The sequence below is a fragment of the Pelophylax lessonae genome (assembly GCF_965119305.1).
Source record: "Pelophylax lessonae genome assembly, chromosome: 5".
NCBI classification, from domain to species: Eukaryota; Metazoa; Chordata; class Amphibia; order Anura; family Ranidae; genus Pelophylax; species Pelophylax lessonae.
In genome coordinates this window covers 322,314,911-322,329,226 of record NC_138772.1, presented here as the reverse complement: position 1 = coordinate 322,329,226, position 14,316 = coordinate 322,314,911, and the positions used below count along the sequence as shown (strand labels likewise).

Below are 14,316 nucleotides of genomic sequence, written 5' to 3'. Positions count from 1 at the left end.
CATTAATTATTTTCCTGTAAATGTTTGGGGATATTCAAACAATCTAAAACTTCATGAAGGAGTTGATGTTCCAATGAGGACACAAATAGCGATAAAAACCTGAACTTGGTTTAACCCTTGCCCACAATCCAAAACAAAAATTGGTTGAACTTCACACGTCATAGAACCACCTATGAAATGATTTTTGTTAGCTGGAAACTTCATGGGCCACAATTAAACAGCTTAATTCTCAGAAGAGGATCCAACACCCTACTTTCACTACATCCCATTATTTTTAATGATTTCAACTTTGCACGTTTCCTCTTGAAATGCTGCCTTGTTCAAACGAAATATATCTTTAGATGTGAAAAACTGCAAGGACATTAAGACTATCTTATTACATGTGTCACTAGTAGCCAGAATGTCTTATATTTTAGACTTTTCAGTTTAAAATTACATTACTAAGTATTATAAAAACTTACTATAGTGCAATAAAATGTAGGTAAGCCTTAACAACAAACTTCTGCTATTTGCCCCTATTTTGGTCTGCTAAATATATCATTAAAAGTTTTTTGTTTTATCTGTTTGATAAATGCAAAACATTACTTTTGATTTTGCCAGAAATCTTGAGAACTGATAACTTGCTATTCACAGGGTTTTGGAGATATGAAATTGGGGTAGGAGGTGATGTGGAGAGGTCTGTGTCCTTTGTAATACATCATAAATGAAGTTGGCAGGTCTGACAACACATGTTTTGGTATTCAATGTAAAAAATACATTGTGTTGTCATGGCAAAGAGGAAAGGAGAAGCAACATTATGTTTTTTTTATAGGTTACATACATAGTTACATAGTGAGGTTGAAAAAAAGACACCAGTCCATCCAGTTCAACCTATGATGAGTGTGTGTGTAAGTGTTTATGTCAATAGTACATTGTATACCTCTGTATGTTGTGGTCGTTAAGGTGCCCATCTAATACTAATACTCGAAACTATCGATGCTCCCCGCTGACACCACTGCTTGTGAAAGAGAATTCCACATCCTTACCGCTCTGACGGTATAGAGCCCTTTACGCAATTTAAGGTTAAACCGCTTTTCTTCTAATTTTAGTGACTGGTCACAAGTCCTTTTTATATTCACTTTCGCTGAATTGTTTGTTCCCTATGCTAGGGTCGCCAGTACGGTATTTGTACATTGCTATCATATCTCCTCTCAAGCGTCTCTTCTCCAGAGAGAATAAGTTCAATGTTTGTAGTCTTTCCTGATAGCTGAGATTCTCCAGTCCCTTTATTAGCTTTTTTGCCCTTCTCTGGACTCTCTCCAGTTCTAGCACATCCTTCCTGAGTACCGATGCCCAGAACTGGACGGCATACTCGAGATGCGGCCGGACCAGCATCTTGTAGAGTGGGAGAATTATTGTTTTATCTCTGGAGTAAATCCCCTTTTTAATTCATGCCAGTATTCTGTTGGCTTTGCTTGCAGCAGCTTGACATTGCATGTCATTGCTGAGCTTGTCGTCTACTAGGACCCCCAGGTCCTTTTCCATCTAAGATTCCCCCAAAGGCTCTACCCCTAGTGAGTAACTTGCATTCATATTTCTGGCACCCAAATGCATTACCTTACATTTTTCAACATTAAACCTCATTTGCCATATAGATGCCCACCCCATTATTTTGTTCAGGTCTTCTTGTAAGGTTTCCACATACTGTGTAGAAGTTATTGCTCTGCTTAATTTAGTATCATTCGCAAATACAGAGACTGAGCTGTTTATCCCATCCTCTGTCGTTTATAAATAAATTAAATAGGATTGGTCCCAGGACAGGTCCTTGGGTGACCCCACTTTCCACATCAGACCATTCCGAGTACTCCCCATTCATAGGTGTGCGCAGCCTATTGCATTAGGGTGTGCACCCCAAAGTTTAAATACACATGCATGTGTTTGCCTACATGTATATGACCCCGGTACATTACTCTCCCTGCTGGCAAAGTGAAATAGAAGTGTGTGGCACTTCTCTTATGGCAGAGCAGGTCCGAGGGAGATCTTTCCCATCTCCTCACTGGCAAACAGAGCGATAATGCTAATGTGCTCTAGGTGATTAGGGTGTGCCCAGGCACACCCGGCACACCCTGTGCGCACGCCTATGTCCCCATTTATCACCACCGTTTGGACTCACCCCTGAAGCTAGCTTTTAATCCAGGTACTCACTCTATGGTCCATACCTTTGTACCTTAGTTTGTACAGTAAACGTTTTTGAGGAACTATATCAAATAACGTTGCAAAATCCAGATACACCACATCCACATACCTTCCTTTATCAAGATGGCAGCTCACTTCTTCATAGAAGGGTAATAGATTGGTCTGGCAATAGTGATTTTTCATGAATCCATGCTAATTACTAGGGATGATCGAACTTTTGAAAAGTTTGGTTCGACCAGAACACCTGAACTTCCCGAAAGTTCGGCCCGGATTTCAGAACCCCATTGAAATCAATGGGACCCAAACTTTGGTAATCAAAAAACACCATTTTGAAGCCCTAAAACCCCAAAAATGCTCCTAAAAAGTGCCTAGAGTTCTGGGTCATGCCCCAGGGACTATTAATCACACAAAAAAAAGTTCTTAAAAATTTTAATTTTTGATAGCCAATTATTGAAAAAATGATTGAAAAGAAAAAAATGAGATTTCTTTGGATTTAGTGTCTGGGGGGTCTAAAAAGTGTACATGTGAAGTTTCAGCTCTGTAGCATGTCCAGAACCAGAAAAAAAAAAGATTGTTTGTATTAGAATTGCAGTAGAGCAGGCATAGGGCTCTGCTATTTTCACACCTGGCCGTTTTTGTTGCAGGCGTTTATTGGGCTTTTTTGTGGACTTCTTTGGAGGCAGGCATTACATCTGAACTTCTGTGTAGGGGTATATATACACGCACACATGTATGTATATATACACATACACACATATAGGTGTGAAAGTAGCAGAACCCTATGCCTGCGCTAATTAAATTATTTGCAGGCATAGGGCTCCGCTCCTATCACACCTATATGTGTGTATGTGTATAAATACATATATGTGTGTGTGTATATATACCCCTATACAGAAGTTCAGATGTTATGCCTGCCTCCAAAGATGCCTAAAAAATGCCCAAAAAAAACGCCTGCAACAACACACCTGGGCGTTTTTGTTGCAGGCGTTTTTTTGGGCATTTTCTGGGCATCTTTGGAGGCAGGCATAACATCTGAACTTCTGCATAGGGGTATATATACACACACACACATATATGTATTTATACACATACACACATATAGGTGTGATAGGAGCGGAGCCCTATGCCTGCACTAATGAAGACCTCCAAGAACAAACACTAACCTATCTATCCCTGTAAAGAAGAAATCAGTATACACGCCTTTTTTGAAGATGACCCAATCCTATCTGCAGTGGCGGAAGCTCTGCAGAGGACACAGCCGGCAATGGCTGTGAAATCACTGGGGAGTGATGTCACCCATAGACTTCCTATGGGGCTTCCGTTGCCGGATGTATCCTCTGCACTCCCCTCCATAGCAAAGCTGTGACTGACAGCTCAGCGTGGAATCGGGTCGGATTGGCTTAAAAAAGGGTATGTATACTGATCCCGATTGTCATCCGATCTGATCCACTGGTGGGATGGCGAACGCATCCCCATCTATCTGTTTTTAGCGGACCGGATCAGATGCCGGTGGGTGACAGCGGACATCGGCCGCCCCATAGCGAACAATGGGTGGTCCGATCGGGTCCACTTGAAAAACCGACAGGCAGACTCGATCGGTCCGCTGGTGTGATAGAGGCCTTAGAAATGTTTAGTTATGACAATCTACAAACAGATACTTATAGATAATTGCAGGGTTTGTTTTTTTTCTTTGTTTATTTTTTTTCCCCTGCCCATTCTACTTATAGTGGCCATAACTAAGGGCAGGTGACTCTATCTCCCTTTACTTCCTGGATTTCTGGGTTTGCCTCCATGAATATGTGACAGGAACTTCCCAAGTTGCAACTGTGAGGCCAGGGTTGCATCACCAGTGCCTTACTCAACCAAGAAATGGAAAAAAGGGCCTTCTCAAAAGGGGTCACTTTGTCATTTAAAATAGTCGTTATTTGACATCATCTATACCCATTATTTCTCTCCAATGGATCTAAAGTAGGAGCTTTCCACACTTTCACAATGTTTTGTTTGGGGGCTGTTAGAATAGATGTCATGATATCAGCATTTTATAATTTAACAAATTGCAAATGCCTGTATAGCAGTATTATGAAGCAGTGCAGCAGTGTGTAAAACCATACCAGCTGTTCATTTATTTGTTCAATCATTCTATGCATACTTATGTCTTTTTCTCTCTTATTTTTTACAGTATTCGAGATCAGAAGTTGTCCTCACTTTCTTTGAGAGGTCTCCACTGGACCAAGTGTTAAAAAATGATAATGTTCACAAGATTCAGCCAAGTTTCCAGAGCCCTATAAAAATATCTGGTAAGAGGATTTGCAGCTTTGAATATTACTGCTTTTTTTCAGTACTGCAGTACAAAGAGCTGTGCTAATATGCAAGGTGCAAGAACCTAATGAATCAGTGCATAAAAGATTGATTTTGATGTGATGCTGTTGGCTACCATTTTTTCTTTTTGGTTTATTGAATATGCCTTTAAATCTACAGTATGGTATTCATTTGAATGGTTTATTTTGCTGTACATGTGTAAACTATACCAAGTGAACCTGCTATGAAACGGCAGTTCACTGTATATTGCATCCCCAAACTCTAAAACCAAATAAGAAAGATTAAATGGACATATGTAATTGTTCAGATACCTCCCAAAATCAGAAAGTTGTGTTTTAGTAAACCAGTAAGACTATGCCTTCTTTGTTTTCTTTAAGTGATCAGGTTTAGCTGTGCTTTTTATTTTTATACTTTTTTTGCTGCTGTTATTTTTTTTAGCTGTTATATTACTAGCTATGTTTGGAGAAAGTACCGTAATCTTGAAGGATTTATTAACTTCTCTATTTTGTCTTATTTTTAGTTTCAGCTTTTAACATGCCAGCACCAACTGAGCATAATTGCGCTGTTCATGCTTTATAAATCATAATGAATATTCTGTTGTTTGCATAGGTTTTGCTGCATGTGCTGTATTATGTTGCAGCATTTTAGGTACCGGCAAAAACAAGTACAAGTCAAACTGAGTATGTGATGACAAAAATGCACAAGCAGCAGGATATCTTTAGTGACAACCACTTTTCTCTTGATCTGAAGATATAGGCAACTAAAGTTTTATGCAAATTTGTGCTTGTTTTTGCCCTTCCTACCTCCCAAGCCTCCTTATAGGTCAGTGACACCCATCACACCAAGGGCCCGTTGTCCCTGCCTTGAGGTGCGTTACGGTAGTGTAGCACATTCACTTCGAATGAGATTTAACAAGCCTCAAAGTGTGAAAAAAAAAAATCACCTGCACTATTTTTGTCAAACACATCACCCTGCATTCTCATTGATGTGAGTTGTGGTGAACTAGAAGGCAGTTATATATTTTTTTATAATGTATATGAATAGCAATACACTGCAATCCACATACTGTATAGCGTGTGTTGTAATATGCTCGTCCTAACATGCTCATAGGTGTAAGTCCAGTCTAAAGCACCATGAGGCAAGAATACGTTTTGTGCATACTTAGTGTTACACTAAAAATATACAGTCACTAATACCTCCTGCAGTTTGGGTACATAATGCTGTTTTTTAGCAGTTTCCTTTCCTATCGTTTTCTTGAGGCTGCAGCAGACTTGCTTCTAGAAAGATCATAAGGCGCTAGCTCAGAGAGGAGCTGGTGAAGGGAAGGAATGGAGCCACTCATTGACCCTGGGCCGGAGAGCCCAAATGGTCAGTCCACCCCTGGCCAGGAAAAGTAGTTGCGGGTAGCTGCTTTAAAGCTCCACAACAGTGACTGGGCCCAGGGCTGCTATCCCTTTTGCCCCATGTTAAAGATGGCCCTGCGCCTAATGGATTGCCCAGTACATCCCTACAACCTGTGTGCCAGATTGTTAAAATCCTCTAAGGTTCCAGCATGACTATAAAATAATAAAGCCTGGTTCACAGCTGTGTGGCTCTGTATGCCGTGGTTGTATTGGCATGGCGGCCTATTCATTTGAATGGGCTGCTGTGCCTGTGTTTCCTGCAGGGAAAAGGTCCCTGCACCTTTTTTTAAACATGGCTGCACAGAAAAGCAGGAAACTGCACCACTTTTTCAGTGCCTGAGGATGCCATTAAGAGTTAATGGCACCTCTGCATTCTTTCTTTATAGCACCGTGTTTTGTGTGCAGGGGGGGTGCTAGGGGGTAGGAATGCATGTGATTTACTGGCATTCTCACACAGATGTGAACCTAGCCTAACAGCTTAATTTTAATTTGCATATGGATAGTTAATTTTAACATACGGATAGATAGTTAGGAATAGAACAGCTGAAAGAAAATTATAATTTTAATATATTTATTTATTCAATCCCAAATACAAAAGCTAGCTACAAGTTGTCAGAATGTTACAACCAGTGAGAATTCTCTGTATCTACTGTTCATGTTACTCACATATTATGTAACACAGTAAGTTGATTTCTCTACTTTGATTTCCGATTTAATAATGCTGAGAAACTTTTTTTGCTTTGAATCATTTAGAGATCCAGTCTTATATCCCTAGGTAGTTGCTTTCCATAATCCCAAGGGGTATGGATACCCCCAGTTAGGAAGCTCCGCTCTAATCCAACAAAAAGTTGGTAGTTTCAAATTAAAATTCTGATTGGTTGCTATGAATTATAGGATTTTGCATATTGCTACTGCACCACCTACTGAATCCATTAATAATTTTGGAATAAGGTTTTCACTGAAGGTAATTAGGCTTAGGTGTTGTCTTCATCGTATGCTCAGGTAAACTTGCCCAGGTTTGTGACAAATTCAGTGTGAAGCAGAACTACAGCCATGGCCAAAAGTTTTGAGATTGACACAAATATTAATTTTCACAAAGTCTGCTGCCTCAGTTTTTATGATGTCAGTTTGCTTATACTCTGGAATGTTATAAAGAGTGATCAGAAGACTTGCAATTAATTGCAAAGTCCCTCTTTGCCATGGGAATGAACTTGATCCTATAAAAAACATTTCCATTGTATTTGTGAAGATTTGTGAAGAAGGTTTCAGGGCACCCAAGAAAGTCCAGCAAATGCCAGGACAGTCTCCTACGATTGATTCAGCTGCCGGATCGAGGCACCACCAGTGAAGAGCTTGCTCAGGAATGGCAGCAGGCAGGTGTGAATAAATCTGCACGCACAATGAGGAGAAGACTTTTGGAGGATGGCTTGGTGTCACAAAGGGCAGCAAAGAACCCACTTCTCTCCTGGAAAAACATCAGGGACAGACTGATATTCTGCTAAAGGTACAGGGATTGGAATGCTCAGGACTGGGGTTGTCATTTTCTCTGATGAATCAATGAAAAAATGGACTACGTACGCTCCCAGGTAGCGGTACCCTGGGTGTCTATCTAGCGTAATAAGTGCCACATCCTATTGGAAGATTGAAAAAACTAAATACTGTAGAAAGAAACATGGACTTTGGAGGCACTAGGTACTTAAAAATATAACATTTTATTAAATAGTATGTATAAAAACTTTAAAAAAGAAAGCACAAAGAACAAAACAATGTACCATCCCATTCATAGAGGAAGACATATTTGTACAGAGTAAACAATTCTGGCAGTTACATAACTAGTGAAATAATGAGCAAGTACATAACATTTGAATAGCAATTTTGAGTAATTGATACTTCACATCGAAGCGATCCGACCAAAGGTGTACTGTCTTACCAGGGAGATCGGACAATGTGTTAAGTTCCGTTGAGCCATAGTGCTCGACATGTTTCGTGTTAAGCTTCCTCTGAGGAGAAAATGGATCAATGCTCTGTACATGGTCAGCAAGTAATGATGTTGAAGGTAGCAAAATTAGTAAGCAACGGGGAGAGTGGATGAAGGGTCCAAGTCGTCAAGAGTCAATGAGAGAACATACACGCTACCAGTCATTATTGGCCAGCAGCTAGAGCATATAGCAAATTAGCTGGTATGCCGCAAAGGTAACCTATGCTAGAGCAGAGGTATCTGCATAGTATATAGTAGTAATGTTCAATGCTCTTTCATGGAGGGGTCAATAAACATGCCCCTAAAGGACTCCTGACCCGTATGTACCACTCTCTCCGGATGGGGAGTAAACGTTTCTTTCTATTTAGTTTTTTCAATCTTCTTTGATGAATCCCCTTTCTGATTGTTTGGAGTATCCGGAAAAAACCTTGTCCAGGGAAGAAAAGGGGAGCGCTAACATCAGTCCTGCGTCATGCCAACAGTAAAGCATCCTCCCCAGCCAAGGGAGTGGGCTCACTTACAATTTTGCCTAAGATCACAGCCGTGAATAAAGAATGGTACAATAACATACTCCGAGAGCAACTTTTCCCAACCAAGAACAGTTTGATGAGGAACAATGCCTTTTATAGCATAATGGAGAACCTTGCCATAAGGCAAAACTGATAACTAAGTGGCTTGTGGAACAAAACATCAACATTTTGGGTCCCTGGCCAGGAAACTCCCCAGACCTTAATCCCATTGAGAACTTGTGGTCAATCCTCAAGAGGCGAGTGAACAAAAAAAAACACAAATTCTGCCAAACTCCAAGCATTGATTATGCAAGAATGGGCTGCCATCAGTCAGGATGTGGCCCAGAAGTTGATTGACAGCATGCCAGGGCGAAATGCAAAGGTCTTGAAAAAGAACTCAACACTGCAAATATTGACTCTTTGCATAAACTTAATGGAATTGTTGAATAAAAGCCTTTGACAGCTATGAAATGCTTGTAATTATACTTCAGTATACCATAGTAACATCTAAGAAAAAGATCTAAAAACACAGAGGCAGCAGACTTTGTGAAAATTGATATTCTCAAAATTTTGGCCATGGCTGTAAAGTCAAATTGAACCCACCAAATGTATTACTTAACAACAGCATTCCTTTATCTACAGTCCAGGCACAGAACTGAGCAGAGGAAGGATCAGTGTGCAGCCAGAGTCAGACAATCAGTAGCTCTGCTTGCACAAAGATTTGGCACTAGGACATGTACCCCTAGACACTGTTCTCGTCCAGATTCAACTGGCAAAGCCATAGCTGCTGCTAAGAATTAGAAGGGTGAATTTGGCTAATTACTGTAGAGAACAACCGAGGTCAAGAAAAATGGGAGTTTAAATATGATTTTAAAGTGACACCCCATGATACCGTTGTTCTCCAAAAAATAATTAATGCACATCCACTATCTAATGGCCCTGTAATCTATTTTTCATTAAATTACTTCTTACTGTTTTTCTGCCTCCTTGTAATGTCTTTTGTGATCTCTAGAACCTCTCCTTTTTCCCCCTCACTTCGTTTTTTTTGGAACAAGCAGTGCATGTTAGTTGCAGCCATGTACACTGCTCTATGCACACTACAAATTGCATAGTCCTTAGTCCATAGTCCATCTCGGGTGTGTAAAAGGGAGGATGTCCCCACATACAGCAGGAAAATGGAGAACGAATGTGGCCACCATCTAACAGGAAGTTGGCTTGCAGCACCAAAAAAAAAAAAAAGATTTGAAGGAGGCTGAGAACAATAATAGGTACTTTTCTGAGTTAAGAACACATGCTTGAATAACATTTTCCCTTTTTAAACTGGAGTTAAGTGTGACTTTAAGTGCCACTGCGAAAAATATAGGAAAGCAGAACAGTAAAAGTTTTCGAAATCTAAATATATTAGTAGTTCATTAGTTCTGCTTTAAGCAGTATGTTCTTATTTGCTGTGATAATTAGATGACCCTTTCACACTTTATTTAGAATGGAAGTATAGTGAGCGTGGTCATTTGTGTTAGAAATTGTATCTCTTATGTTATATTGCCACCTACAGGTGAAGTCATTTTTTTTCCATACAAAATAAAAATCGCCTTCAAACCTTTCTTATCATAGATTTATTTATTTTTTTTTTTTTATTGAAATACTGCATTAAATATTTTAAAAATTTGCTTTTAAAACATTGATTACATTACACTGGTTTTTAAAAAGGAATATTGTAAAATTACATAAAACCCTAATGTTGTATTAATGGCCATTCCTTAAAAACAATATTTTTCTTGGGTTTGCGTTGTAGCAGAATGCAGCTAGGATCTCTGAGCACTCCTTGGTGTTTGGGGGTATTAGTGTATAAAGCCATACGACTCAGTATATAGATGAGCAAGCCAAGGGGGTTACTTTGCTTAAGGATAAAATGATTGCAGACTGCAGCAATGGTTAGCTGACACTGCAGTAATCATTCACTTCAGTGGTATCCCTGGATAAAATATTAATGTAAAGGTGGGTCTTTCTACACTGTTCTTTGGGCATATATGCATTCGTTATGCATCTCTTCCCTAACCGCAGTGCTTCTCATATCATTTAAGTGCTTGACTATTCAGGTTTTCCAGATTTTATATTAGTAGCACATCTGTAACACAGAAGCTTCAGCTTGTAGCTGCTATAATCTAAAGAGCATTATGCAAAGCAGGAATTACAAAGCCTTTTAGCAAGTTCATGTAGCGCTTTTTGACAAGCCCTCAAAAGAAACCTGTATATGCCATGTCATGTCAAGTCTTGAGTGGCTGCACCCTTCTGCTCAAGTCTGGGAGTGCTAAATACGCATCTTAATAGGCATGCTGCCTCAAGGTTTAAACAAGCAGTTAGCGGTTTCAGCTTGGCTTTAGCAGCTTTAGCATGTCCTTAAAGTGTTACTAAACCCAAAACCGTATAATCAATCTGTATATGCAATAAAGCATGCTTGTTATACTTACTGTGGAACCTAAGGGGTTAGTCCTCTGCATTGTGTAAAAAGGCTGTTTGATCCTGTATGCACAGATCCTCCTCTTCTTCCACTGACTCCAGAACAGGTACGGATAAGACAGAGTCTTTAGAGTCAGGCTGCACATGCTCAGTTTGGTGTGTATTACTAGTGTAGCACTGTCCTCGTAGGCTTGCTGTGTGATGACTTCTTGGGTCTCCTCTGATTACCTGCAGACAGTTACTTAGGGACAGTTCACATATCCATCCTTACTCCCAATGGCTCATTACTCAATAAACAGTCTAGGGCAGTGGTTCTTAACCTGTGCCCATAAGTGCCCATAAGTCATCAGTGCCCATAAGTGCCACCTCATCAGTGCCCATCAGTGCAGCCTATCAGTGCCCATCAGTGCCGCCTCATCAGCGCACATCAGTGAAGGAGAAAATTTTATTTATTTTCAAAATTTACTCGCAGAAAATAAGAAAAACTTTTTTTTTTCAAAATTTTCTGTCTTTTTTCTTTTTTTTTGTAAAAAATAAAAAACCCAGAGATGATTAAATACCACCAAAAGAAAGCTCTATTTGTGTGAAAAAAATGATAAAAATTTCATATGGGTACAGTGTAGCATGACCGCGCAATTGTCATTCAAAGTGTGAGAGCGCTGAAAGCTAAAAATTGGTCTGGATGGGAAGGGGGTTTAAGTGCACAGAAGGCAAGTAGTTAATGGTTTTGTTCATTTTGTGCACCTATGTATAAATATATACCTAAAATAATATATACCTATGTTGTGAATTTGAAAAAATCATATTTTATTTTTCCAATTAAGAAGGGTTCGGTGAATGCGCATATGAAACTGGTGGGGTTTAGTACCTCCAACAAGGTTAAGAACCACTGGTCTAGGGGTTTTGTTTTTTTTATATTTATTGTGGAACTTGGATGGGAGAAGGGAATAGTGGGATACTCCAATGTGAACTATTCACAATGTATAAGTTCAACTCTCACTTGGCCTCACTAGGATATTTGTAGAAGCAGACACACTGCTTTAACCATACTGCCACTGGTATGGAGGAATTAAGTCCCCTTGCTCTCTCTAGCAGCAGACTTGATGCAACTTCATTATGTTCAGGACACTCTCTAGCATCCTCTTGACTGACACCCGTCCACTGACTCTTCATGCAGAAGGGGGTTGCCCTCTCAGGACAGGCTCCACGACACAGATCTGTACTCACTGTAGACAGGATCAGATCCTTTCCAGTGTCTCCCTTCCAGGCAGTTTTGCAGGATATCCGGGTTCAATTCCTCTCTCCCAGGCCCTCAGGTCTATAGACCTGTCAGCCTAACATCTGTAGTCTGCAAGATTTTGGAGGGGATGTTAAGGGACCACATACAAGACTTTAGTAATGAAAACAATATAATTAGTAGTAATCAGCATGGATTTATGAAAAATCGTTCTTGCCAAACCAATCTATTAACCTTCTACGATGAAGTGAGCTGCCACCTAGATAAAGGTAAGCCTGTGGATGTGGTGTATCTGGACTTTGCAAAGGCCTTTGACACCGTTCCCCACAAACGCTTACTGTACAAACTAAGGAAGGTAGGTATGGACCATAAGGTGAGTACCTGGATAGAGAACTGGCTCCAGGGGAGAGTCCAGAGGGTGATGATTAATGGGGAATACTCGGATTGGGCGGGTGTGGAAAGTGGGGTCCCCCAGGGTTCGGTCCTGGGACCAATCCTGTTTAATTTATTCATAAATGATCTAGAGGAGGGGATATCTAGTACAATCTCAGTATTTGCGGATGATACTAAACTAAGCATGCCAATATCTTCTATGCAGGATGTGGAAACCTTACAAGCGGACCTGAACAAAATAACGGGGTGGGCAACTATATGGCAGATGAGGTTTAATGTTGATAAATGTAAAGTAATGTACTTGGGGGCCGGAAACCAAAAAGCAAGCTACTCACTAGGGGGGGAACCTCTGGGGGAGTCTAGGATAGAAAAAGACCTGGGGGTACTGGTTGACAACAGGCTTGGCAGTGGCATGCAATGCCAAGCAGCTGCAAGCAAAGCCAACAGAATATTGGGATGTATAAAAAAGGGGATTCACTCCAGAAATAAAGAGATTATTCTCCCGCTCTACAAGACTCTGGTCCGGCCACATCTAGAGTATGTTGTCCAGTTCTGGGCACCGGTCCTCAGGAAGGATGTGCTGGAATTGGAAAGAGTCCAGAGAAGGGCAACAAAAATAATTAGGGGAATGGAGGACATCAGCTATGAGGAAAGACTACAAGCACTGAACCTATTCTCTCTAGAGAAGAGACGTTTGAGGGGGGATATGATATCAATGTACAAATACTGTACTGGTGACCCTAGCATAAGGAACAAACTATTCAGAGTAAGGAAATACAATAAGACACATGGCCACTCACTAAAACTAGAGGAAAGGCGGTTTAACCTTAAAATGCGTAAGGGGTTCTTCACTGTAAGGGCGGTAAGGATGTGGAATTCTCTTCCACAAGCAGTCGTATCAGCGGGGAGCATTGATAGTTTCAAAAAACTATTACACACACACATCATAGGTTGAACTGGAGGAACTGATGTCTTTTTTCAACCTCACTAACTATGTAACTATGTAAGGTCGACCACCTGAGGCCGCATGGCAGCTTCTACATCCCTCCCTCCCGGATCCTGCTCTCCAGCTAAAAGACCCAGAGCACATGTGCCCTTGGTATTTATATATATATATATATATATATATATCCCAGCATGCACCAAGGCACTTTCATCTGCCAATCACCAGGGCTGTAGTATGTGACTGTGCACTAATTTGTCAGGTTTCCTCCCACTTTACAATACGTCTCCCTATTGGACCAGTGTGAAACACTTCAGACAAACTGAGCTGCACCTGAGCACCATGAGCAGACCTCACCAACAGATCCTGCTCTCTGGTAGGCAGAGAACACTATAGCTTTACCTGGCAATCTCTCTGGTAAGAAAAAGACCCAAATCTATACTCTTCTAGCACCTACCTAGGAGGGTGCTACACTAGAGAGATCAGCACTATCCAGACGGAGGGCCAGGATCCCTGATCCTGATAGGACAGCTCAGTGCAGTATGAAAACTCCTCCTACAAGCTTTACTAGGAACTGATGCAAGTCACAAGACTGCTATATACTGTACTGCTTATGATAAAAGGTATTTAGCCGTTTATATTTACTAAAATAATTGCATTTCCATGTTCTGTGTACTGTGGGAGACCAGATATAGTGAATGCAGGGTCCTGGGTTTAGTAACACTTTAATCTTGCACAAAACCTGGTATCAAGTCTTTTACTGACCCAAAGCAAATCAAGAAAAGCTATAGATTTTACCAAGCTATTTGCAGGTTTTGTGCAAGATTAATGGGCCATACACACTATAAGATTTTCTGAAGACTTTTTCCTTTAGACTTACCAAAACCATATAATATGAGGTC

The 14,316-nt window shown here is 40.5% G+C and overlaps 1 protein-coding gene across 1 annotated transcript in view; it reads left to right on the top strand.

Moving 5' to 3' along the window:
• Nucleotides 1-14,316, top strand: part of PXDC1 (PX domain containing 1) — a 134,471-nt gene that overhangs the window by 76,791 nt on the left and 43,364 nt on the right. Inside the window, exon 3 of the mRNA XM_082258185.1 lies at nt 4,355-4,472. Coding sequence (XP_082114311.1) covers nt 4,355-4,472 — 118 coding nt within the window. The remainder of the gene's footprint in view (nt 1-4,354; nt 4,473-14,316) is intronic.